The 25,969-nt window shown below is 43.9% G+C and overlaps 1 protein-coding gene across 1 annotated transcript in view; it reads left to right on the forward strand.

Moving 5' to 3' along the window:
* Window positions 1-25,969, forward strand: part of DAAM2 (dishevelled associated activator of morphogenesis 2) — a 260,005-nt gene that overhangs the window by 107,135 nt on the left and 126,901 nt on the right. The window contains exon 4 of the mRNA XM_084828535.1: window positions 15,425-15,514. Within this exon, the coding sequence (XP_084684661.1) occupies window positions 15,425-15,514 (90 nt within the window). The remainder of the gene's footprint in view (window positions 1-15,424; window positions 15,515-25,969) is intronic.

Genomic DNA, 25,969 nt, shown 5'->3' on the forward strand with positions numbered 1-25,969 from the left:
ACTGTCTCCCCCCTCTGTATCTCCCTCTGCCCTGTAGAACCGTAATGGCCATTCCCTGGCTCCCAACACCTCCCCCCTTCTTTGGAAAACACATATGTAATGCCGGCAGTCCAGCAGGCCACATTGAGGCAAACAGTCCCCTTCCCTCCTTTCAAGCAGGGGGACAGGCCCTCGCCCTCGTGCTCCCCCCAAGTGGCTACCCCAAAGGGGTGGCCTCCTTTGGTGTCGCTCCCTTTGGTGTTGCCCCCACCCCTACCAGGGGTTTTATGCCCCAGCTCCCACAGGTGTTGCAGCTGGGAGTGGGGTGGTGCTTGGCTGGACCTGGGTCTGCAAGGAGGCAGAGTAGAAGTCCCCCAGGTGGAGGTACAGCTCCAGCAAGGCAGCAGCAGCAAGAGCGCCGGATCCCACCTGCCTTGCAGTACTGAAGGGCTTCCTCTCCTTGCAGCAATGATGGCATGGGTCATATATATTCAGTATATTCAAAAAATAAAAAATAAAAATGCCCTAACCCACCCCAAATGCCTGCCTGAACAACCACATTTTTAATGCTTCACGGAAGCTCATTAAAGAGGGGGCATGGTGGAGTTCCCTCGGGAGGGAGTTCCACAGAGTGGGGGCCACCACAGGGAAGGCCCTCTCCCTCGTCCTCACAATATATTGTTGCTGGTATAATTCATTACCCTCTGGCTACTGTAGGAATTTCATCTAAGCTCAGAGGAAATGGAATTCTAAGGAGGGTGGCAGATGACATGAGTGTCCCTGCTAATAAAAAAAGTGCCGACACTGTGTTCCAGCGAGCCCTGGTTCCGCCACATCACTGACTACAACTGGGAATTGTAGGCCAGTGCATCTGGAGGGCACCAGGTTGGGGAAGGCTGGTCTATGTTCACGTACCGGATTTGAAACCAAGTCAGTACCAGGGTTGGCTACATGGCAGCTCCTTATTCTGTTTTTCCAGACGCTGCTGCCCCTCTCCACTCCAAATTGGGAGTGTGAGGCATGACGTGACTTCTGATAAATATCTCCTGCCATTTTCCACCATGAAGAGCAATATCTAAAGTGGAAGTGCTTCACATTCGTGGTCTGGTACAAGAAAGAGTATCTTCCTAGTGTAGCCAGCAAGTGACAAAGTGTGCTGGGTTGCTGGAGAAGGGATGGGTTTTTCTCCTCTAGAGCAGTTGTTGCCCCTGCTGGTCAGTGGGTGTGCTGTGTTTCTACTCCTCCTGCAGCCGCAGTACATCTAAAGCAGCAGCAGCAGGCTATGGAGGAGGGGACTTTCTTCTCTCTGCACCTCAGTTGTGGGTGTTTTCCTCTTGCCAGGCTGTTGGGGAAGTGGTATGTGAGAGGCTAATGGTCCTTCCTTCCTTCCTTCCTTCCTTCCTTCCTTCCTTCCTTCCTTCATTTCATTTCATGTATTACATTTCTCTACCATCCAATAGCCAAAGCTCTCTGGGCGGTTTACAAAGATTAAAAACCTTAAAAATACAGTATTATGCACAATATAAAAACAGTTTAGTTACAAACATATAAACAGAGCAGACACCCCCCCCCCAAACAATATCTCATGACCTGATTAAAAGCCTACCATATCTTGCCAAATGCTTGGAGTTAGAGGAAGGTCTTAAGCTGGCGCCGAAAAGATAACCATGTTGGTGCCAGGTGGGCCTCACTGGGGAGTTCATTCCATAATTGGAAGGGCTGCCACCCCTCTCCCTTGTTGCCATCTTCTGAGCCTCCCTTGGAGGAGGCACCTGGGGGAAGCCTGGGACGAAAAGCATAATGTACAGGTAGGTTCATGCCAGGAGAGGTACTCCATCAGGTATTGCGGTCCCAAGCTGGGTAAGGCTTTATAGGTCAACACCAACACCTTGGATTGGACTCGGAAACATACAGGCAGCCAGTGCAAGTGGGCCAGGATCGGTGTTATATGTTTGGACCTTCTTGTCCCTTGTTGTTGCAAGAGAGCAGAGAACAGGGAATCCTGCACCCCTTAAATTAGGTGTCAGGCAGCCTTCCCTGACCTGAGTCCTCCAGATACGTTGGATTACAACATGGCTGGCTGGGGGATGCTTGGAGCTGTAGTCCAACACATCTGGAGCACACCAGGTTGGGGAAGACTGGTCTAGGACAGCCTGTCTTTCTGATAGATGCAGCACTTTCTAGGTGAGAATTGACACTACGTTTCTCCACCCACAGACCCAACCCGCCACTCAGTCTAGCTTCTCACTTTGCAGGTGCCTCTCCCTGCTATCCCCTTGAGCAGGGATGTTGAGGTTGTGGCGGAGGTGGTGGCGGAAGAGGGTCCTTCCCGGCCAGGCTGCCTGGAAGAGAGGGGTGAAGACGGCATGGGCAGGGCAGTGGATCTGTCTTCAAGCAGCATGGCCAGGGAGAGTCCACTGCCCCCTCATCCCAGGCACAGATAATTTGGCAATCCCTGGTTAATGCTAATGAAGGGAAGGGAAAACAGACAAAGATGAAATATCAAAAACCTTAAAAAGCCGTGGCATAGGGATCCGAGCGGCAACTGCACAGATGGAGTCTGCTTATTCTCGCAAGAATCCTCTCATGTTATGGCTGCACTAAAGCTGTTTATGACAGCAGGTGCATCCAAAATTTGCTCTCCTTTGCTGTGCGTGGAGGAATGTGCCCTCACAAGCACCAACATAATGATGATTATGTGGGCATACAGCCAACCCCCTATTGCGCATGGAATAAGTACATGGAATCAGAGGGTGAGGACAGACAGATGTTTTCAAGTGTCTGGGAAGTGGTTTGAACTCACATTCGCTGTTTTTGGAGTTGTTTTCACAGCAGAGAATGTGTGTTCAAAAACCCACTTGGACTACACTTAAAATATCTGTCTTCAGCCCTTACTTTGCGGCAGTGAGGTGTTTCCTTACATGCTATTCCGAAGCAAAGCAATTTTGTCCCAAGTGCGAGTTCAGGTTTTTTTTACTGGCCTATTAAAATTTGCATTTCGAGTGTTCCCATTGTGCCATATGCATCACCTCAGTAGTTCTTACAGCAGCCCTGTAACAGAGTGTTATCCTTATATTGCTGACTCTCTCTCTCTCTCTCTCTCTCTTTCTGTGTGTGTGTGTGTGTGTGTATGAGGCTGAAAGCATAACAGTATGCTGAATTCTGCCTCGTGACTTTATGGCTGACCCAATGGCTAAGACTGTGAGCTGAAAAGTCCCAGAGTTCAAATGTCAACTCAGTCATAAAGTCACTAGGCAGAATTCAGTAAATTGCTATGCTCTCAGCCTCATACACCCATTAGCTATGAATAGGGAAACTGGGGTTTATGTACCATGATTGGATCCTGGATTCATGACATAGTACACCAAGGTTAAAACTACAGTTTCCCAGTTCAGATGTAATGGGAAACTGTGGTTGAAACAAACCATGACTGATGCCTGCATGCAAAAGGAGTGAGGGCGATTAGTGGTAAGGAGCGAGTGCATGGGCCCCACACTCATTTTTGGCTTAATAAGCTATGGTTTATTAAGCCGAGAATGTTGCAGCAGAACCATCCCACTGTGTTCACCTCCAAGAAGCTTCATACAAAAAGGACAGGAGTCAGTTTTCAACAAATTAGATGGCACTCTGATAAAGTGCATCAGGGTCTAGCAAGTAGTAGCTGCATATGACTTCCCTACACCTATCCTGTTTCACTGGGGCCTGAGGCTCACAGAGGAAGCAGAAACAGTCAGGTTGAATCTACACGGAGCAGACCAAGTCAGGCCAGGCAGGGTCAGGTCTAGGCCAGCAAGGTTAGGTCAGATCAGGGTTAAGTGACTGTAAGGTGAAGTCAGGACTGGCTGGAGCTCCCCTCCCTCTCTTCCCCATTGCAACTATGGAAGGATGTTGTCCCAGTGGAGAGCTGAAGCCATATGTAGGCTGATGAGGCCTGTGCTCCCTGGAGGAGCTGGCTGTACTCCTTTAAGGGGGCCTTGCCTGATTCTGTATCTGTTGGCTTCTGCAAGTTCAAGGAGATGGAGGTGCTGTTGGGGGCTCATCATCTGAATCCAAGGATGGTGGTGTGGCCACATTCTTTGGTGGGGAGGGCATGGGAGTAGGCATTGAGGGTTCCCCCCTGGATGGAGGACCCTGCACTTCATCCTCTTCTCAGTTTTTCTCACAGTATTACAGGTCTCCATGGTTAGGGGGTCAGGAGAGCAACAAAATGTTGAGGTCTCCCAAATTCAGCATGAGTTGAGTGGTTTAGCTTAGAAGAGGCTGAGAATGTTCTCTAAATTATTAATAGAACCGTATTCAGGAGACACACTAACATGCCATGTTTAGACCAATTCCCAGTGATTCGTCTTAACAGGGTTGGGGGGAAGAAAAAATAACAAGCACACCTATTACTGGATAAAACACTTATCTTTATAATCTGTGGCCCAGATTCACAGTGCTTCACTCACTTATGCCAAAGATGCTGGAACTCTTGTCACAAAATAAACTCTCTGATCTATTTATTGCAGATGGGCTGGTGATATGAAGTGTAAAAGACCTTTCAAAGGAATATTCCTAGGACTGGTACTAATCCGAGAATGCATCTGTTAGGCAATATAAATAGTTTGTTTGCCATGTGGTCTTACTCAGTTCACTTGTTAACGCTATAACAGTTATGCTGGATTGGATCCTATTTTGGAAACAACCACAATGCAAAGTTGGTAATTCTCTTCTTCATGTTATCCCTCTGTTTCTGTACTTTCTCCAAGGCCAAAGATGCCAAGGCTTGGTTTAGTCTGTGTTCATTAACCCCAAGGCTCCCCATAAATGACAAGGCTGAGAACTTTGTGATTATACTGGTGGTGGGGGGGAACGACTATTCTGGAAGTGTTGAAAAATTCAAGGCAGTCTTTTCAGGCTAACCCTCTGCTGTCCCACTTGGGAGTTTGCTAGTGACCCATTTTCTTGATGTATCTAATGACAAATATGTTCGTAACTTGGGTTTCATGTAGCCATGAAATTGGAAACTTAGTGCCAAGCCTTTGGCATAAGTACTGGAGCTAATCATCCTTTGATGCCAGGATGATGTTAGAGTGCAGAATGGGCTGCATGTGTAAAGTTCAGTGTGTCCCCCCACCCCTTTAAAATACTTAGTAACTGGGAAAGGTTGGGTCACTGCTTTCCAAATATTTTAAATGGGCAGAGGGTGAATTTTACATGGACTAACACTTAATCCTATTTGCTGTATGTTGAAAGGAAGGCAGGGTGAAGTGCAAGAGGAGCATTGTATATGAGAACAGAAGGCAGTGAATAATTCCTTTGGCATATGTGATAGATGAGAAGTGATAGTGGATTTAAAGACTTTAGGGAGAGAGAAGAAAGATAAAAGCCTGTCAGAGCATAGGCCTATATAGCCCTTTACTTGGTGGTCCTTACTCTCATGTTCAGTAAATATGTTCGAAGGACCAGGGTACTTGTGGAGTGAGCCCAGTATTTCCTGCAGTTCACTCCTAGAAGGAAGGTTATGTGTGCTTATTTAATTATAAGGTATACAAAGGAGTAGCGTCTGAATAAAAGATAAGTCAACGTTTGTTTGCAATGAAGGCGGAGTGGAAACAATTGTATAAATAGGGGGGAAAGTCTTTACACAAAGAAGCCTTAACCCTCAGCGTACTTGACCAACATATCAAGAAGCTGGTGTTGTTCTCTGCTATTGGTTCCCTCTTGCCCTTTATGGGTGTGCCTGAAATCTCTCCCCTCTGTGGCTGCTTCTGTAAAGGAACAAAATCTGTATGGGAGAAAAGCAGGGAGCCAGAGGGATTGCCAGCTCTATGAGTTCTGCGGGTGGACTTAGCTGTCCCCATCGCCAACTTACATCATTATAATGTGTGATGTAATGCTAGTGATGAAAACTCAAGCATGGTAATAACTTCGCTAACGCAGTCTCTAGAAATCTGTACAACTTCTTTTCAAAGCATTTAAAAAGTATTGCAACAAAATAATTGTAGTTGTTTTGCTAACGTTGAGGTTACTCACATCTTAGGGTTGGTTCACACAGCTATCTCACACTATGGCAGCTGTGGGGTTTTAGTCATCCAGTGCTGCTTTTGGGTCATCTTTTGACTGCTGATGAGCATATGCAGATGAACACTGCATCCATCAGATTTTAGCACTCAGTTACAACTATCCCAATGACTCCCCAAAGCTGCTGTGTGCAAATTATTCCCAGGCTGGAAGCAGTGAGGATTGCCCCAGTGTGTTCCTATATTTTCTTGTTCAGGCCCTCACTGTGGGCTGACTGGTATGTTCCTTTGAGTTGTGGCAAAACTGCTGTGACAGGTTTTGCTGTGCATATGTTCTTGTGCACATTCTCTCACATGGTAAAAGCTTGTATTTGTCATGGCAGAGTTCCTTTGAGGAAGAAGGAAACCCAAAATGCTACAAACTACATAATTCAGTAGAGTCTTCCTGGAACTGAACAACCTTTTCCTGGATAACTCACAGTGCAGATAAAGTTACAGCAGCACTAGTTTTGGAGTGGGCCTTTTTGTTTTATGCAAAACCAGGAGATCTCCAGGCTGAAAACAGTTGAGACTGAGACAAACTATAAGTGTTTGGATGTTAGTGCAGAAACCCCTGTGCAAGCACCACCTGAGCTCCAGAAAATGACCATGCAGTTATAAAAACCATGCATTAAAAGTAGAATAACTGGTCCTGTAAGTACCTTCTTATAGCAAAGCTCTGTTAAAGCCAACTATAAATAGTAAAACCTAGGTGCAAGAAGGAACACCCAATTTACTTAAATACAGCATGGGTTGCTATTCCCAAAATTAAATGAAAAACATTCATATGAGAGAGATTTCCCCTCCAAAGACCCACCTGTCAAGTTTTCAGGGGTTTGAAAAAGAATTGCAACTATGGCTCAGGGAGGTGGGGGGAGGGAAGAAACAAAACATTACAAAAATGTGGCTAAAATTAGAATATTGAGCACGTTAGGATTCTGAACACAGGTCATAGCATCATAATTATAAAAAGTAAGGGATAAAACTATATGAAACACAATAGCTGTTGGAGGGTGTTCGGGTTTGTTTGTTTTTTTAATATAAAAAGCTACATATAGGCAACAAGCCAAGGCAATGGACAATTCTCCTCCAGAACTCCTTTTGAAACTAATAGTAGCTGCACAAGAACAGAGGGGTTGCACAGGAGAACCTCCCACTGAATTGTGCCCATGATGCTCAAGGTACAGTGAGTAGTTTTAAGATGCTTCATCTTGCACAGATGTGGATCTAAAAGCCAGCTGCAGATGCAAACCACCGATTGTGAAACCAGTCGTTGGCTATTGGCAATATGGGTCAGGTTAAGGCAGTGGCATGGATGATATTCTGGAGGTGACGGACTCGACCTTGGGGGAGCTGGGGGTGGCGACGGCCGACAGGAAGCTCTGGCGTGGGCTGGTCCATGAAGTCACGAAGAGTCGGAAGCGACTGAACGAATAAACAACAACAAAGGCAGTGGTCTGGTCCCCTCCAGATGTTTTGAACGACAACTCCCATAATCCCTGACCATTGGCCATGCTGGTTGGGGCTTCTGGAGGTTTTAGTCCCAAACATCTGCAGGGTACCAAGTGTCCTATCCCGGGTTAAGGTATAGATCTGGGACCAAAGCACTAAAGAAATAGCACAGTATGTATTGATTCAGACTTGCAATAAATAATACAGGAAAGAATGGAGGAAGCTTTCTGCGAGTCTTTAATACAGAAGGCGTTGAGTGAAATTATGTCCCAGTGCCACTTCCAGACAAGTCTGACTTGAGAGACGTGGGTGTGCAACTCTGAATATTTTCCCACACTTCCTTTTGGCCTTCTTTAGCATCCTTTGCAAAGTGAGAATAGTGGCACTGTGGAAGTATTGGGCTGTTTGCCAGTCTTGGTGCCCTGGCCATCGGCAGACCTCACTGCTCTCTGGAGCTGGCCTTGCTGTGCCTTCTCTATAGTATGCAGAAGTACATGCTCTGCATACTGTAGTAAGGATTGCACAAATCAACTTCTGCTTCATAGCAAAGGATTGCACAAATCAACTTCTTCAAGTGAGGATTTCATAAATCAACTTCTCCATAGGAGACATTCCTACCTTTTATCAGAGGACAGTTAGAGATGTAAAAGGGTGTAAATTGATGTCCATTCCTTTTCGGATTCCTAGTGCAGTTCAGCTTAACGGATACCTAAGGAGTATTTCTAATAATGACTTAAGTGGTATGTGAACTGTATGCTTTTAATATGTTTTCATCTCTTTAATATAATTTCCAGTACAAAATAACACACTCTTGCTGTGTACCAGTGAATACGTTGGCAGTAGTTTTGGATTTTTTGAATTTGATTTTGTTTAAATGGGAAGAATGACATTGGCTGTGTCTAGTGAGCCATCTTTAATGCTGTTAAAAATAGCTCAGCATATATTAGAGCTATGTAACACATTACACAGCAACAAGCCCTCGTATGCCCCACACACTAACCAAAGAGCCAAACTCAGTCTAGGGGGCTGTCTTCACGAGTGATTTAATACGAAGTTAGAGCAGTCTGAATTCCTTTGTGGCAGATGATGTTGCCCCCAATCTGCTGCCAACCAGCCACTTCCCTCTTGAAAAGCTGCATTTTCTGAAACTTCTTTTACTCTGACTTTTTTTTTTTTACTGAAAGCTGCTCCCTGACGGTTTTACCACAGTGTGCCATGTTCCCCTGCATTAAATCCTGGGCATGCCTCTGTGACCTGGCAGTGATGTGGTCAGGGGGGTGGGATGCCCCATTCCCTCGTTTCCCCAATTGAAGTAGTTTTTCCCATTGAGAAAATCCCCGGGAGTGCAGCAGCGACCCCTCACATTACCACAGTAGTGGGGACACTCATTCACCTTAGGTAGCCTGCTTTTAATCTTTAATATATCCCCTCCTTCTGTACATGTTTACTCAGAAGTAAGAAATAAATCTCACTCCTCTGCAGTGAAAGGGTTAAAGGCTAACTTTAGTAACTTGCCCTAAAGTGCTCTTTCACTTCCCCGGTGCTATTAAATCACTATTGCGATGTTGTGCTTCTTTGATGTTCTGTAGTTTCTCTGTTGTTATGTAAACTCCCTTCTCTGCTTTATCGCAGTAATGATCTTTCAGGTTTACGGGAGCTTCTCATTGCAAGCAGGGAGAAGGAGAAAGAGAAGGGTGGTGGTGGAAGCAATAACTCTATGGCAGAGTGCTGGAATGGGGTAAAATTAGAGTCGGGGGAGGAGCCATCAGATGCTGCACTGGAGAACCAGGGATTTTGGCTTCTTCAGGGAAATCTACACACATGGGGAAAATTAGTTGCTCTCCATTTATAATAACGTAGTAGCAGGGGGGAGCCTGGACAGGGGTGAGAAACAATCCTCTCTCATTGGTTGAGCATCCACTGCCAGGTTGATGATGTTCAGTTGTACTCACCCCACCCCACCCCACCCCACCCCACCTGGAAGTATGTTCCTTTCAAGTGCTGTGTGACCCCTGAAATCTAGATTTTAAAAGTATACTTCACTCGGCTTATCTTGCTTAGTGTGTCCCTGACGGAACAAAGCCGATTCCATGAAAATCCAGGTAATACCCCAACGGGCTTCTCATGCTGGTGTTGCGAAGCCCCCCCCCCCCCAGTTCTTTAGTGAGTGGACCTGCACGAAGGGTGAGTTTGCAAGCACCTTTAAAAATCGAATTCAGACTACATACTCCTGGCTCCCAGCAAATGTACGTATAGAACTAGAACTGTAACATGCCAAGACACCCAGCGCAGAGAATATTGCAATTTGGTTTTTAGTTGTGTTTTCTTAGAACCTGAAAAAGCTCAATCCTGGACAGAAGGATATGGATGTGTGTCACTTGTAATGAGTGTGCTTCAGTAGAGCTCACCACAGGATTTATATTCATCTTTCACCACTTTCTTCCCCAGACTGCTGAATTTGATAATTTGATCATTTCTTATCATAATGTGTCTCCAGACATTATTTTAATGTATGTTTTAAAGCTGTGACCTGTTTCAATATGTTTTAAAATAGTAGGTGGTATAAAAATGTTTTAAATAAATAAAATAATGTGCAATAAAAACTTTTCAATATGAAAACAGAGAGTTCTTATTTCTTATGGTATATCTCCTCCTACCCTATATTTATTGTGTTTGATATTTTCCTTAGCAAAAATTCCAGGTAAGGTTCTTTTTTCTGGTGCAGAGTTCAAAAACAGTTATCATGTTCTTATTGAGAAACCCATGCTATAGAGAGTATCAAATCCAGCTTTTACACTTAATTTCCCTAAAGCACAAGGGCAAAAAGAACTGTAAGTCCCACCAAATGCCTTTTTATGTTTCCTGTCCGCTGCTTTTATTTCCTCCTTTCATTTTCATGAGTTTTCAGCCATTTCGAATCTAGGCCACCTTCCCATTCTGGTTTAAGAACCTGAATTGGAAACATTTTTCCACTGTCCTCTCCTCAATAACTAACATAAAATAAAATAAGGAAAATGAAAATGAGACAGAATGTTAGGAAATTAACTGGAGGACCTTTTTTAAAAAAACTTCTCCCTGAGGCTATCCTGGCAAATGTCTTTTTAATCAGCCCTTTACTGTAGCATTTACATCTTGAAGTGCTTTCTTGCGAGCCAAGCAGCTGATTCCAGCGTACAGGAGGTTGCATATTGGCATGAACCTCTGGACTGAAATTGTCTACCCAAGACGTGGAAGAAGAGTTAATGTAGTCTTGGAAAACTGCCAAAGCAGATGGGGCAGGGGTTGTTTTGTGTGTATGTGTGTCATTTGATGTGTGTAGAAAAACTTATTTTGGAAACCATCATGCTTGTTGGACCAACCACGTTTTCATATCTTGTCTGGCTTCAGCCATGATCTGAGCTCTAAATGAAGACTTGACTCATATGTTAATTCACCCTTAGCATCCCACAGTGCTGTATCTGAAACATCTTAAAACAGGTAACCACAATCACATTGTGTGTATTATTACAAACAGTCTTCCCTCTCCTAGGACTTAATAGCATAAAGAGCAAGCTCTGTACATTTATTCTCTAGGAATTATATGCTGGAAGAAGCAGGTGGTCTTCTAGGCTCAGTTGTGTTTCAACATGAGCTCACTTTTGCCATTTTGTGGTCAACACAGAACTTGTACCCATGGGAGAGTGGCCTGCGGAGAACAAAAAGACACCCAGAGAGAATAATGAGCAATAGCCAGACGTTGGAGCTCATAGTCCCTGGATCTGGATGCACAATAGATATTTGATGATGGGTGCTCAGTAATTTCTCATGCTTCCGCCTCTCCCTACCCCCATGGAGAAACAGAGACTATAGTGACTGTATAGTTCCCCTTTGGGGGCTGTAATAAAACACTCTGTGCAGTGCCTGTTTGTTTGGCTCCATGTATCTGGGCTGTGATCCTGCAAAGCAAAAGTGAGTGTTTGGCCAGCATCCACAATGTTTGGAGTTGAGTGCCAGGGCTTTGCCAACAGAAAGTTTACCTGCCTGTGTGGATGTGTGCCTCGGTGCCTCCCCTGTGTGTGCGTGGATGACACTGCTCCCTGCTGTTGGGGGAGCAAGAGTATTGGAGCAATACAGTGCAGAGAAGACATGGTGTTCAGATAGAGCAAAAGGGGTGGTGTGGGAGACAGTTGCAGCAATTTTACATTACAGCTTGTAATGGATAAGCCCCTTCCCTTGCTTACCTACGTGGAGTCCTCTGTCCTGGCACTCCCAGTTTGTTGGAGTGAAGTAGAGTTTGGTGTTGGATGTTTGTACTTGGAGTCCCAAAGCGAGGTACTGGTTAGTGTTCTAGGCAGAGAAGTGTTAGCAATGTTCTCAGATTCCCATGTCCTTTACAGTTTGGGTAAAGTGCTCTTTGTATGTGTGCAAAAAGCACCCTCTTTCATCAACAGTGCCCCCCTTGTAAACTGTGTGTGCAACGTGGGGCCTGAGAGCACTATGTACTCTGTCATCTGAGTTATGATATCCTTGTGAGGGATTTATATACTGGTAGTGTGCTGCAGTTGGGTGCAGAGTTGCAGCAGGATTTTCTACACATGGTTGTGGCAGCATGGGCAGGATGGCTGTTGATGTGAGGGCAGCAACCTCCCACTGAAATTGCACTGTCAACGGGGGTGTGTCCATGCACTGAAGGGATATAAATTAAATCAATTATGTATATACAGCCTACAGGCCAATTATACAAAGTCTACAAAGTTGACCCGAATAACATACATACTTCAGATAATTTGCTTTTGAATCAGGGTGATTTATATATATTCTGCTGCCAATTTGTTATATGTATTAATAGTGGCAGCCAAGATTTAGTTGTTTTTTCAGTAACCTAAATCCTGGTATCTGCTAATAGAAAATTAACATAAAAGCCAAAAGACATTCCGGGATAAGGTTTAAGTAGTAGACCCCCCCCCCCGCCCATGTTTCTTTCCTAACCTTCCCATGCTCGGCGATTTCAGCTAGTATGGTGCCTGCGTATCTGGAGTGTTTTGGTGGCATATCTGTCATGGTGGTGCTGTTCTTGGTGTTCTGCCAGCCTAGGAGGAGTTCTGCCAAATCCTGTGGCCCATAAACTAGTGGATCTCAGGTATAGGACTGTGCCTTAAAAAACAATATGGGACATAAAGTAGGGATGGATGAATTTCAGTTTCTCTTCGTTTCTCATTTTTTCAGATCTTAAGTTTGTTCTGTTCCATTTTGACATCAGTTTGGTTTTGAAGTCTGAATACAAACCCAATGCATTTTCGTGCACATTTCTCTTAATATGCAGGGTGGTTTTTTTTGCGAGCAATGTCCCCTAATATAATGCATTATTATACATTATTTTCACGAATATGCACATTTTTGTGTGCACTTTCCCCTACTACCTGCATTTTTGGACACATTTTTGATTGAACAACTGCATTGCAACTTTCGGAGAAATGTGAATACCGAAGAATAACCGTATTCTATTTGTGTGTTAGTCGGAAAGTGCGAATTAGTTAGGTTTGCATTAAAATGTAAACCAAATTTCTCCTCCTCTTCTAGCTCAAAGTGGTGTCAGTGTTGCTGCTGTTGTGGATATTCTCTTGAGCTCTCCACTCCTAAGAGTAATTATTTATTTAAAATACGTATATCCTGCTTTCAAACTTCACTTCACTCAACTTCACATGTATCACCCAGAGAATTGTCTTGGAAGTGGTTGGATTATGACATTAGCCTTCAAGTTGTGTTCAGCCAATGATAACAGTTGGGCTTGTACTTAAGTTTTGACTTTTGTTTGATTGGCTAGGTTTGCTATCATTCAAATTTCCCCCACCCATTCCAGAGTGGGTTGGGCATTTCTCAACCGTCTCAACTTGCTCTTGACAGTAGAATTGAGCTTCCTGTAGTTTAAGTAGCAGTCTTCCAGTTTCTTAGATGTTTTTATGATATGGGGAATAAAATCCGGTTATTTTGCCAAATAAACAGTAAATTGGGTTGGCGTTTTCCTCAAGCAATGGAACCTTTTGTAAATAATTTTTTGCTGAGGCAGCCCAGCTTGTTGCTTCTGTGAGTCCATGTAGGACTTCTGCCAGACCTAATATCCACAAGTATAAGTGACCCTGTATTTTTTGCACACATTTGACCTCTTGCTGTGTTCTCTCTCCTTAAGATCCGGCATGGAGTTTGTTTCTCTCTCTCTCTCTCTCTCTCTTTCCCTCTCCCTCTCCCTGTCCCCCCCCCCTTCTGTTTTCTCTTTCCATTCCCCCAAGACTGTGTTCCTGGCCCAAGTTTTTCTAATTCTGTATTGCAAGGCTAAAAACTCCTTGCCTTGCTTGGCTGCCCTCTTGTTTGGAAACTCACTCTAAACATTTCCACATGGCTTGTGCTCTTCACACACAGTTATATGTATTTTTAAAAATCTCCCCCCCCCCCCCGCTTTCTCCTACCTTGGGCTGTTGGCAATGACCTAGCGTTGTTACTGTTTGTGTTTCTTTTGTACCTTTCTGTGGCTGAAATCTCTGTGGGCCTTTAAATCTGTCAGCAGCTGCTACCAGGCTCAGTATGTAGTTTTAGCTTTAGCTTTTAGCTCACTTGTTTTCACAAGTTTCTGGATCCAGAAAGTTTTCCAAATTGTGGGACTGTTAAAGAGGTATTGTCCTTACTTTAGGGAAGGGTTTTATTTTAATACCCCAGAAGTCCTCACAATGTCACCTTAATAGCAGCTTTCCTTTCCACCTTCAAGGTTTCCCCTTGTTTGACATCCCCCACTCATCCCCCACCCCTTAAAAAAAAACCCTCCTGATTCCTTTGGAACAGGAAACTGGGACAATTGACAAAAGGGAAGATTTTTCTGCAACAGGAGTTCTATATACAGTACAGCTGTCTATATATACAGTAACACGGTGCAGCATTTAACAAATGCTATTTTAAAAACCCAATGAAAGCTGCTATATAATTTGTCTAGAGTGTATCTGAACTTATATTTTTGTGAGGAAACTATTGGGAGGAAATTGGAAAATTAAAGGATCGGTTTGTGCCATTTTTGTTTTCAAAAACATTTTTATAACATGTCGTAGGTGACGCGTAATGTAAAACTGTGCATCAATTGGACAGGCACCAGTGCAGTTCATATACTGCACACATTTCTCCACTTTTTCTCTAGCATTCATTGAAAGAAAGGGCCCAGTGAAATTGCCTAATAGCCCAGAGATTGGTTGGTGGTGTCCCTTTGAGAGGCAAAGGGCAGTTGCTGCATCGGGACCCATGGCCCTCCCATGGTGGGGCACACAGGATTCGATGGTCTTTTCAATCCACCACCTGAGGTGGGTGCTTCACCCAGCCTCATGGGAGGGCTGGCCCTGGCCATGCTACAGGTGTCATCCAGCTCATGGAGAGCCTGTGGATTTTCCCCACCCACCCTTATACAGTTCTGCACGCCTGCACTATGGAGATTACATGAGGTGCAGACCTCTGAGTAAACGGGCTCTGAAGTTGTGGCAATTCTGTGCAAATTTTACCTTTTTTGGTTGCTAACAGAACAGGATAAAGAAATGCCATCTGAAATCATTCATGTATGTATGTATGTATGTATAAACCACCATGAAATCTGGAGTGTGTGTTATCTGCTGAACTTTGAATATGTCATTCAGGCATCATACGGGTGTTAGTAACTTAACTGGTCTATTAACGCTATATAAGAGTTCCCTGGCAGGGCTTTTGATAGGGTCCTACAGCAGGATTTCTCCTGGAGGACAGCGCACAGTTGATTTGCTGTGCCTAAATACAGCACAGAGAAGGGGTTGGATATGTTGCAACGGCAAAGCTTTGAGAGTTTTAAGGTTCTCAATTTATTTAACTGAGGGGCTGGAGATAATGTTGGCCCTGAAAATCCTCTGTGAAAATTACTACTACTGCCATTGTTTTATATGTGTGGGTTTTTTTCTTGTCATCTCCAGGATGAATTGGATCTCACAGATAAGAACAGAGAGGCAATGTTTGCACTCCCTCCAGAGAAGAAATGGCAGATTTACTGCAGCAAGAAGAAGGTACTACCTTTAATTTAATTGAATTACATAATGAACTCAGCATACATATATGGTTGAATTGTATGACCATGTGCTTTTATCACTGAGAGTCTTCAGTTCCTGCACTTAATGAGGGCATCCTTGATTCACTTCAAGGGTACCTTGCATATATAGGGGAAAATGTATGTGCAGTACAGATGGAGGTGCTTTGGTTGCTGGGAAGATTCATCCACCACCTACCTTTTAGATGGCCTTAAGGTGAGGATTTCCCTTTGGATATCTAGTGCTGTGTTAAAAAAGTGAAAGATCAAAGGGCAGGCCCACAACCTCCCAGCTCCCCATTTTATTTTAGTGCTTCAAACATTTCCACATACAGCCACAGCATTTAAGTTTTTTCTGGCCTTCCTCCAAAGAGCTGATGGTTATGGAGTCCCCGCCACCACCTTGCTTTCACCTGTCTCAGCTTCTCAGATGCAGTGGAAACTCTGAACTCCTAGCCCAGCAGTCACTGTAAGGCAGCCTTGTCCAATGTCCAAGCTTCCAGATCTTTTGGCCAGTGGTCAGGGATGATGGGGCTTGTAGTCTGAAACATCTTCCACTGCACCTGAAGGCATCTTAGGGGGTGCAGAGGAGGTCCACATGCCACATACAACTCTACCCATCCCATGCCCCTCAGCAGCTGCTGCCCGAGGCAGTCATTTCATCTTGCCTCATGGTAGGGCCAGCCCTGAGGTAGTTCATGGTCATTTCTCTCTCAGTTCTCATGGCTCCAAACTGAGCTGTTTCCTAAGTATCCCATAGTGTTCGTGTACTAGCTGTAAATGTTATATATAAAAAAGCTTCTGGACTGTAAAGTTTTATACAAGATTATAATTTTGCTAGAGCTCATCAGACGACAAAGTCTGTGTACTCTTGTGAACAACTATCTCAGGATTAGTAAGAACAACTTCCTTTAATATTGTTTTTGAAGTTTTAATTTGTGTTTGAAGTTTTCAAATTGTTGCAAGTTTTAACTGTACTTTGCCATGGAGGCTCTCTTTGGGCTGAAAGGCAACTCATAAATAAATAAATAAATAAATAAATATTAAAAACTTCTGCTCCGAGATTCTGCAAACCTGCGCTATTCATGGGCTTCTTGTTACTTTTCATGTTAATGCATAGGTCCTGCATGAGAAGGAAAGATGTAGCTAGCTCCCTGTGATCAGTGTGCACATTACGCTTTCAGGGCTGCTGGTGGCATTTTCTGGGCCTGGTTATGCTATTTGTATTTAGGCTTGAGGGGTTTGATTCCTGAATTCTCAACAGCTTCTTTGATCTCTCCCCTTTCCCTGAAATGGGTTCACCTGTACACTCCTTTCAATGGGCCTGGGTGCATACATTTTTGTTGGCAGGCTCAGCTAGGGTTTTTAGCTCTGATGGGCGAGGATCTGTTTATAGCCATCTTGCAGAATGCTGCATTTCTTCCATGGGCCAGCCAGGTTTGACAGGAAGCAGCCGCCTTATTTAATATGTTTCTTGAATTTACTGTACAACCTCCCCTCTTCTTTTTAAAGGGACTAGAAGTAGATCAGACTTCTTATATCTAAAGATGACCTGAAGAGCAAAGGAAGGACTGATAACCGTTCAGTTGAACTTAGAGACTTGTAGGCCAGATGACTGATCAGTCATCCTAGGTTAATGAGTTTTGTAGGTTAGATGTGGGAGTTTTGCTTCCCATTCAGCCACCTACAAGCAGGTATCTCATACATGAATGTGAGGAGGAAGCCAAAGGTGAAATATGCTTGCTATATTATGAAATAGGCTATACAGCCCCCAGTCTTAATTAACCCTACTTGCCCAATTCTTACTTACTTTGTACAATCTTTGTAGCAACCCTGCTGCAAAGTCCTCCAAGTACTTAAACCTGGTATTGTACAATTTTTCCCAAGCAAGTCAGCACATTGGAATTCACATCTCTCCTATCATCTGCATATTATTATTATTAGTCACCACAGAAGAGACTGTGGTGATAGTAACAGTAGTAATATGTTATTATTATTGTGCGGTTATTAGTCAGAGTAGTGGTAGTAGTAATAGCAGTATTGTATGACTGTTTATACAATAACAAAGAGTGTAAGGAACTTAACATCATTAAAAAGGTTAGGAGACCTCATTGTAGGACACTTTTACATGCCACTTGTTTAGAGCCAGGCCCACTGGAATAACTGACCTATGTACCACTTAAGGGGCCATTATTGCAACACCTCCTCCTGCATGTGTCTGGTGTGGTTTGGAGTTGATCTGTGTCAACTTTCAGCTGTAGGACTTATGGCCTGATGTGGTTGTGTGAATGCTGATGCAGCATGCACAGTTTGGAGCTTCTCGGGAACTGCTCTCCATGCTCAAAAGAGCTATTTAAAAAGCTGTGCAGAAAGCCAGTCCATATTGAAATAGGTACATGGTCTCAGCATTCACACAGTCATATTTGGGCATGGTTCCCACAGCTGAAAGTCAACGCAGATTGATTCAAAATTGCTAGGGGGAGGCTGGCACAACCAAGGGCCCCAAGTGGTGTAAAACAGTTAAGTCAGGGGGAAAAGATCCTTCTCTGATTTCTCTCTGACAAGTTATTTTTCTATATGCAGGGGGTATTCCTCCCTACCAACATGGGAGAGCATTCAAACACGCAAACCCTTCCCCATCACCTACAGCCGGAAGTAGTAGACTGGAGCCTAGAAAAAGTTTCTGTTGACTATATAAAGTGGCCCTGAGCGTGAGCAACCCTGCCCTTCCAGTTGCCCAGGAGTTTAGGAGGTCTCACTGCCTTGCAGTGGTACACAGATCAGGAGAGAGGAGATCCTAATAAGCTAGGCATAGAGTGAGGGTAATAAAATCATTTCCCCTTTCAATCCACTTTCCCTCTTCCTTTGAAGCTAACAGGTATGTGTGAGATATGTGACCAGGACTGTGGCTTGTCTGTTTTGACTCTTTGGCCCAACCTTTCAGTGGAGATTGATTAATGTGCCAGGGATACTGCCTTGGGGCAGGGGACCTTTGGATCTCTGCCAGCCTTCTGATTGCATGAGAAGCTTCAGACCTAAGGACCAGTGATATCTTGGATCTTTCTCTGCCTCGCTAAGATTGGCAGTATTACTGATACTTGAGGCAAAGTTTGGCACTTTGTTGATTCTGGTGATTTAGGTGTTAGCAATAGCTATACCACTGTCTTTGTCAGGAGTAACCTAAAACCCAATGTTCACTCTTCAAATCCCTTCTTAAAACACCTCTCCCATGGAGATTTCCAAAGTAAACCTTTCATGAATTGTCATCTGGTCTCATTTAAGAACATAATGCACCAGATGAAGGTCACATCATCTGTTCTCTCAGTATGTATGTGGGGAGGTCGGAGTGGCTGAAACTTCTTAAAGTATTGTCTGTTTTGGATTGTGTCCCCTTTGCAGAAGAAACTGGGTCTTCCACTGTGTTCACACAGTGTTCATCAAAATGTGGATATACAGTAAATTAGGACGCTGTCTCTATTATTTGGTTTTAAATTCTGTCACTTTAAAAAGTGCTTATACAGCATATATTACTGACTTTGCATGCTAAACAGTTTTTCCTTGGTGATTCATTTGGGCTGCATATACTCAACCAGTTTGTTGAGGGATCTTACTTTTCTGTGAGTAGTTTCTCCATATCCGGTGTTCTCAGACAGTAATTTGTTGGCTGTTGCTAATCTGTAACTTTCTGTTGCATTCAGGGGATCCATCTCAGCATGCACTGCTGCCAAACCCCACAAAAAGCCAATGGCCAACATGAAATTGCTAAAACATTCTCTAGTGTGGCTTTTTTTTTCTGAGTGATAGAGTGGATTGTCATTGTTGTTTTTAATTTTTAAACATCTGTAGAATTAATTGATTTGGGAACATTTAGTTTACTGTTATTAAAAAAAACCTGGAAGACCTTTAAATGTGTTCCGTCTTGGTTGTTGAATGGGACAGGACAGAGGAATGAGAGTATCCGTTCATCCCTTGTCCTCTCCCCTGTCTCATATCTCCAAGCCAGCTCGGTACCCCCATGTCACAAATCTTTTCATTCGGTCATTTCTTCAGGGCTAGTAGGCTTGCAGCAGTGGCAAGTATCTCTCTGACCTGCCCCAGGGCATCTTGTGGAGAGACTACCACTGCCGCTGTATATCTGCTCAGCCCAGGCAATCCTCTGGTTGAGTGGATTTGCAGCCAAGGCTGGTGGTATCTCTGCCTTTCCCCTCCAAGGAGAATGTGAATACAGGGATCAAAGGGGGCATTACTTAGGCTGGGGGGAAAGCTGGTGGTAGCATAACAACAGCAACAACAATAGCAACAATGGCATGGTTGCCATTAAAATCTGCTTCCATTTGATGGAAGGGCTCGCAACACAGCGGTAATGCCTGTGTTTCAGAGGATATCCCTGTGCCACTGCTTCTGGATACAGACAGGCCCACTGTGCTCTTAATCCTCATTATGCTGTAGTGATACTTGATAACAATTGTGTGCCATACTGATAACATGAAAAATGACTCTACGAGGACCCACCAGCAGAGGTTCTTGGCACTTCTGTATAGATCAGAAGTGATGATAATATCTGTATTATTATTAATAGTTGTTATCATTGTTGAGATGATGATGATGCCTTCCATATACGTGGTTGTTTGCAAAGAAGAGGTTTGACAGGTTCCTAGCTTAAGGGGCTTGCATTCTAAAGTAGACACAGGAAAACAAAAGGGGGGTGGGTGGAGACAGGTGTAAACAGGTGAAGAAATGCAATTACTTCAACTACATACTCCACGGATTAGTTAGAATAGGGTAATTGGACTAGGAGGATATTCCAAAGGCTCCCTCGAAAAGGTGAGTTTTGAGAAGGCACTTGAAGGAAGCAAGGGAGGTGGTTAGATGAGGTATTCTGGAGGGCAGCACCAGAGTAAAGTAAGGATGGACAAATCAGTCTCTTTCTGGTCTATGCCACTTTCACATCCATTTTGTCCTAAGTCCATTCCATCCCTTTTGCATTCCCATTCATGATTAAAACAACTGTAACTTGTATTTAAAACATTACGGGGAGAGCAGTCCTATGGCCCCTAGACAGAGTTGGATTCCTCAATTGGAGGTTGGTGACTGACCCAGGAGTCCAAGTTCCCCTCCCCCTCACAGCTGGCATGGAGAGAACTGCACCAGCTGTGAGGGGGAGGGGAACTTGGACTCCTGGGTCAGAGCACTGTCACCAACCTCCAATTGAGGAATCCAACTCTGTCTAGGGGCATGGAGGCTTTCAAAGAACCTTGTGCAGGTTCCGGGAGTGGACAGGAAGCCAGTGTAGGGATTTGAGGAGGGCTGTCACATGGTCATAGCAACAACACAGGTGATATTATTATTATTATTATTATTATTACTACTACTACTACTATTGTTACACTTAACTTTTTTTTAAAAAAAATCTGGTACTATTTAAAAACAAAAGAAAAAAATTCTGATATATGAGCTAGAAGCCAAAGGTCCTTGGGCCTCATGTTGGTGAATCCCAAGCCACCATTTTGTAAATCACAGATGTAATTATTACCCTTATGTGCACATCTCCCACTATTATAGAAAAACAGAAGCTCTGTTTTCCTGACCACCCATTATACCCGGGTACAAGGTGGCAAATATTTTTCCCAGTAAAGCCTCTATCAGTGTTTCACTCTATACTTGCTGACATCAAGAGAGAAGCGATTTGAACTCTTTCTCAGGATTCCATCAAAGTGCTGACATTCCACTGGACAATATCCACTCTTAGATAAAACTCTGAAATGTCAGCCATATTCTGGGGAATAGCAAAAGGGATGAGAGTTCTGTTTTTTCTCTTGCACTCTCTAACTTTCTCAGATTAACTCACAGTTTCCGTTATGTAATGCTGGCTCATTTGTTTATCTTAAGAATGGAGGTCACTGAGGGTCAGGCCCTTGAAATTATATATTTATTTTTTAAACCTGAAGAATTTCTTTTTTTACCATGGGAAAAGCAGAGAATATTTGTAGTTTGTCCACTTTTCCCTTAAAGAAAAAAAGCCTTACAGATGTCCAAAAATTTTCAGTCAGAAATAATTTCTCTTAGCAATTTGGAGCTGGCTTCAGAAACAGTATGCCCAAAACGTGAACTTAGCTGGTCAAAATGACTCGATGCGTCCCGCCTTCCCCAGTAATAAAACTGGAATGTCCCAGACAGCCCTCATTTAAGTAAAAACTAATGGCTGTTTGATGTTACCAGGATCTGCTGCTTCCATGCCATTTGTGGTAATGTTTGAAAGAAGCTAACAATAAACAGGGCTGGAAAATGGTTACTTCCTACAGTCATAGAATCATAGAATAGTAGGGTTGGAAGGGGCCTATAAGACCATTGAGTCCAACCCCCTGCTCAGTGCAGGAATCCAAGTCAGAGCATCCCTGACAGATGGCTCTCCAGCCTCATCTTGAGTGCCTCCAGTGTGGGAGAGCCCACCACCTCCCTAGGTAATTGGTTCCATTGTCGTATTGCTCTAACAGTCAGGAAGTTTTTCCTAATGTTCAGCCGGAATCTGGCTTCCTGTCACTTGAGCCCATTATTCCATGTCCTGCACTCTGGGATGATCGAGAAGAGATCCTGGCCTTCCTCTCTGTGACAACCTTTCAAGTACTTGAAGAGCACCATCATATCTCCCCTCAGCCTTCTCTTCTCAAGGCTAAACATGCCCAGTTCTTCCAGTCTCTCTTCATAGGGCTTTGTTTCCAGTCCCCTGATCATCTTCGTTGCCTCCTCTGAACCCTCTCCAGTTTGTCTGCATCCTTCTTAAAGTGTGGTGGCCAGAACTGGACACAGTACTCCAGATGAGGCCTAACCAGTTTTGAGTAGAGGGGAACTAGCACTTCCCAGGATTTGGAAGCTATGCTTCTATTAATGCAGCCCCAAATAGCATTTGCCTTTTTTGCAGCCACATCACATTATTGGCTCATATTCAGCTTGCGATTGACAACAATTCCAAGATCCTTCTTGCTTGTAGTGTTGTTGAGCCAAGTATCCCCCATGTTGTAACTGTGCATTTGGTCTCTTTTTCCTAGGTGCAGAACTTGGCATTTATCCCTATTAAATGTCATTCTGTTGTTTTCTGCCTAGCACTCCAGTCTATCAAGATCACTTTGAATTTTGTTTCTGTCTTCCAAGGTACTAGCTACCCCCCCAATTCTGTGTCACCTGCAAATTTGATCAGCATTCCCTGCACCTCCTCATCCAAGTCGTTAATAAAAATGTTGAAGAGCACTGGGACCAGGACTGAGTCCTGTGGTACCCCCGCTCATTACCTCTCCCCAGTTTGAAAAGATCCCATGGATAAGCACTCTTTGAGTTCGATTTTGTAGCCAACTGTGGATCCACCTGATAGCTGTTTAATCTGGCCCACTTTGAGCTAGTTTGCTCATCAGGATATCATGGGGCACCTTGCCGAAAGCTTTGCTGAAGTCGAGGTATATTATGTCCACAGCATTCCCACAGTCCATAAGGGAGGTTACCTGATCCAAAAATGAGATCAGATTCGTCTGGCAGGATTTGTTCTTGACAAATCCATGTTGGCTTCGAGTAATCACGGCATTCAAGGTGGATTGCTTTATCATCTGCTCCAGAATTTTCCCAGAGATTGATGTCAGACTGACTGGTCTGTAGTTCCCGGGTTCCTCCTTTTTACCCTTTTTGAAGACAGGGACAGCATTAGCCCTCCTCCAGTCATCTGGCACTTCACCCGTCCTCCAGGATTTATCAAAGATAACAGACAGTGGTTCTGAGAGTTCTTCTGCCAGTTCCTTTATTACTCTGAGGTGCAGTTATCTGGCCCTGGAGATTCAAAGTAATTAGGTGTTCCTTGACCATATGCCTGTCGATCTCAAGCTGCAATCCTGCCTCTTCAGCGTGCATTTCGCCTTTGCCAGGGGTGTCATAGACCCTCTTTTGGGAGAAGACTGAGCCAAAGTAGGAATTGAGCACCTCTGCCTTTTCTTTGTCATCTGTTATCATTTTGCCATCCTTATTTAATAGTTGAACCACCATTTCTTTCCTCTGCCTTTTACTGTGCATATATCTGAAGAAAGTCTTTTTGTTGCTTTTAGCATCCCAGTAGTGTTGCTGGCCCCCATGGGGTGCCATTGTCATGGGAAGTAGGCATGTTTTGATCTCCTCCCACGATTCTCTTCCTTCAGATTCTGTTGGGAGCAGCCACCCTGGAATGGCTCCCATTGGCACCACTGGTAATGTATGAATGGGCTCTACTGGCCAAGTCACACCATCATTTGAGGCGGTAGTTATACAGGATAAAATGATAATTGTTTCATACTGCCAAGTCATCACTAAGCAGATGTAATTATCACCTGGCAAACATGGCCAAGTGAACAGGCATTTAAAATCTGTATATTTCAGGTACTGAACCTTCTTGCTTAATCTAAGGGCACTGGCAGCAGATGCACAAGAATACAAATGGCTCACCTCTAGAGTTGTCCGTTACTTTCTTCCTCGGGATGGCCAGGAGAAGATGTCTCCTGGCTTCTAGAGCCTGACAATCAAACTGATTGTCCAGTATAACTAACTGTTTGGGGAAATTTGACAATTAATTATTTAGGGAGGCTTGTCTGTTCAAGCACCTTATATGTACTGAAAAGACCAAAGAGAAAGAAAGGTGAATTTTGGAATAGTTAGAGAAACAAGCAAGAAAAGTATACCCAATGGCTGAGCGTGACTGATAACAGAAGATCACCAGGAAGAAGTTTGTTGTTGTTAAAATTATATGACCGGAGCACAAACCAGCATGTTAGCATTAGGTGAGGACAGTAGTGTGCAAATTCTTTCTTTCTTTCTTTCTTTCTTTCTTTCTTTCTTTCTTTCCTTCCTTCCTTCCTTCCTTCCTTCTTTCTATACTGCCCAATAGTTGAAGCTGTCTAATCTCTAAATTTTCCAATTCAAAATGTTCCAGAAAACCCACATTACTGGGTGTGGAAAAGAAAAAGTGTGCATTCCCAAGGATATAGATGTGACATAATGCGTGATGAGATGAATAATGATGATAATAATAGCAAGAAACACTTCAGAAGGGAAGGGGGAAATTAGAGAGTGGTTTTGGACACACTGAATTTGAGATGTTGGCGAGCCGTCTAGATTGAAATGTTAGAGAGGCAACTGAAGATGTGGGATTCGATTGAGGAGAAAATCTTGCTGTCATCAGTGTAGATGTTGTACTGTAGGATGAGGCAGAATTGGAGAGGGCCAAAAACAGAGCCCTGTGGACTTCTGGCAAAGATAGGGATTGTAAGAAAGAGGGTCTGTTGCTGTCCGTGATGGTGAATGAAACAGAAGTTTAATATGTACGCAATATACTTGGCAAGACAGTTGGCTGTAATCCAAACAAGGTTAGGGTACAATCCTATTGAGGAAGGCGGCCGCCTCCGAGTTTGGAGGCGACCGCCTATCCAAAACAGGGCAGGAGAAGCACCGAGGGGATTGTTCCCTCCGCGCTCCTTCTGCCCTGCATTTTTGGCTAAACAGCCGATTGTGGCTGTTTAGTTGCGGGAGCAGGGAAGGAGGCTGCCGTACGACACATAGGATGTGTCGTACATACAGTTCTGCCCTTCCTGCCCTGGAATGCCCCCAGCCACGCCCCTTTTTGGCCGCTCCACACTCCTCTTGCGAGTGCAGAGGACGGAGGCAGCACGGAAGTCGGGGGAGGTCGGTTCTCTGGGAACCGACCTCAGAGTGTGGTCTCCAAGATCGGTTCCTGGAAAACAATATATCTTATGGCTGTCTAGCCGGTGTCTAGTGGCCATAGGATTGCTCCCTCCAGCACTCTTAAGAGCTGAAGCACATGATCAGCCAATTCACTTGCGGTATCTATGGCTAAACTGTGCAAAATGGCTTAATACTCCTCCACATGAAAAAGTCCCTGCATGTTCAAAACTAGAACAGTGGGGTGATGGGATCTAGACCAGTCTTCTCACCATGTCAGAAGGTTAATCTAGAACCTTACTCTCCAAATTTTCAATGAGTAGAAGAAGAAACCATCTTTGTCTTCTAAAATGACAGCTTTGTAAGCTGTATATATGTAAAGAGTACAAAAAGAAGAAGAGAGTAATGGAAAGTAAGTTGCAAGAATGAGAAGAAACCTTATTGACTCCACTTCCATCTTTGCTCTCGAGTTCTGGAGATATTTCTGATATCTATCTATATCTATCTATATTTCTATCTATAAAAGTTAAAAAATACATTTAAAAAATGCATGCCTGTTGCTGAAATATTCCCATTTCTGTAGATTACATTCATGTTGAAATATAAAATGTTATATTACTTCTAGAAAACATCCATGGTCTTCCTTTGTCAGAACCCCAATGGGTCGGTTCCAGAGATATTAAGCAGCTCCCAACAGCTGTTCTCTCTGCCTTCACTGTTCTTATTTAATGTATGAAGGCCACTATCA

This window comes from Heloderma suspectum, chromosome 1, assembly GCF_057233095.1.
Source record: "Heloderma suspectum isolate Gila_16-S chromosome 1, 16-S_ref, whole genome shotgun sequence".
Classification (NCBI taxonomy): Eukaryota; Metazoa; Chordata; class Lepidosauria; order Squamata; family Helodermatidae; genus Heloderma; species Heloderma suspectum.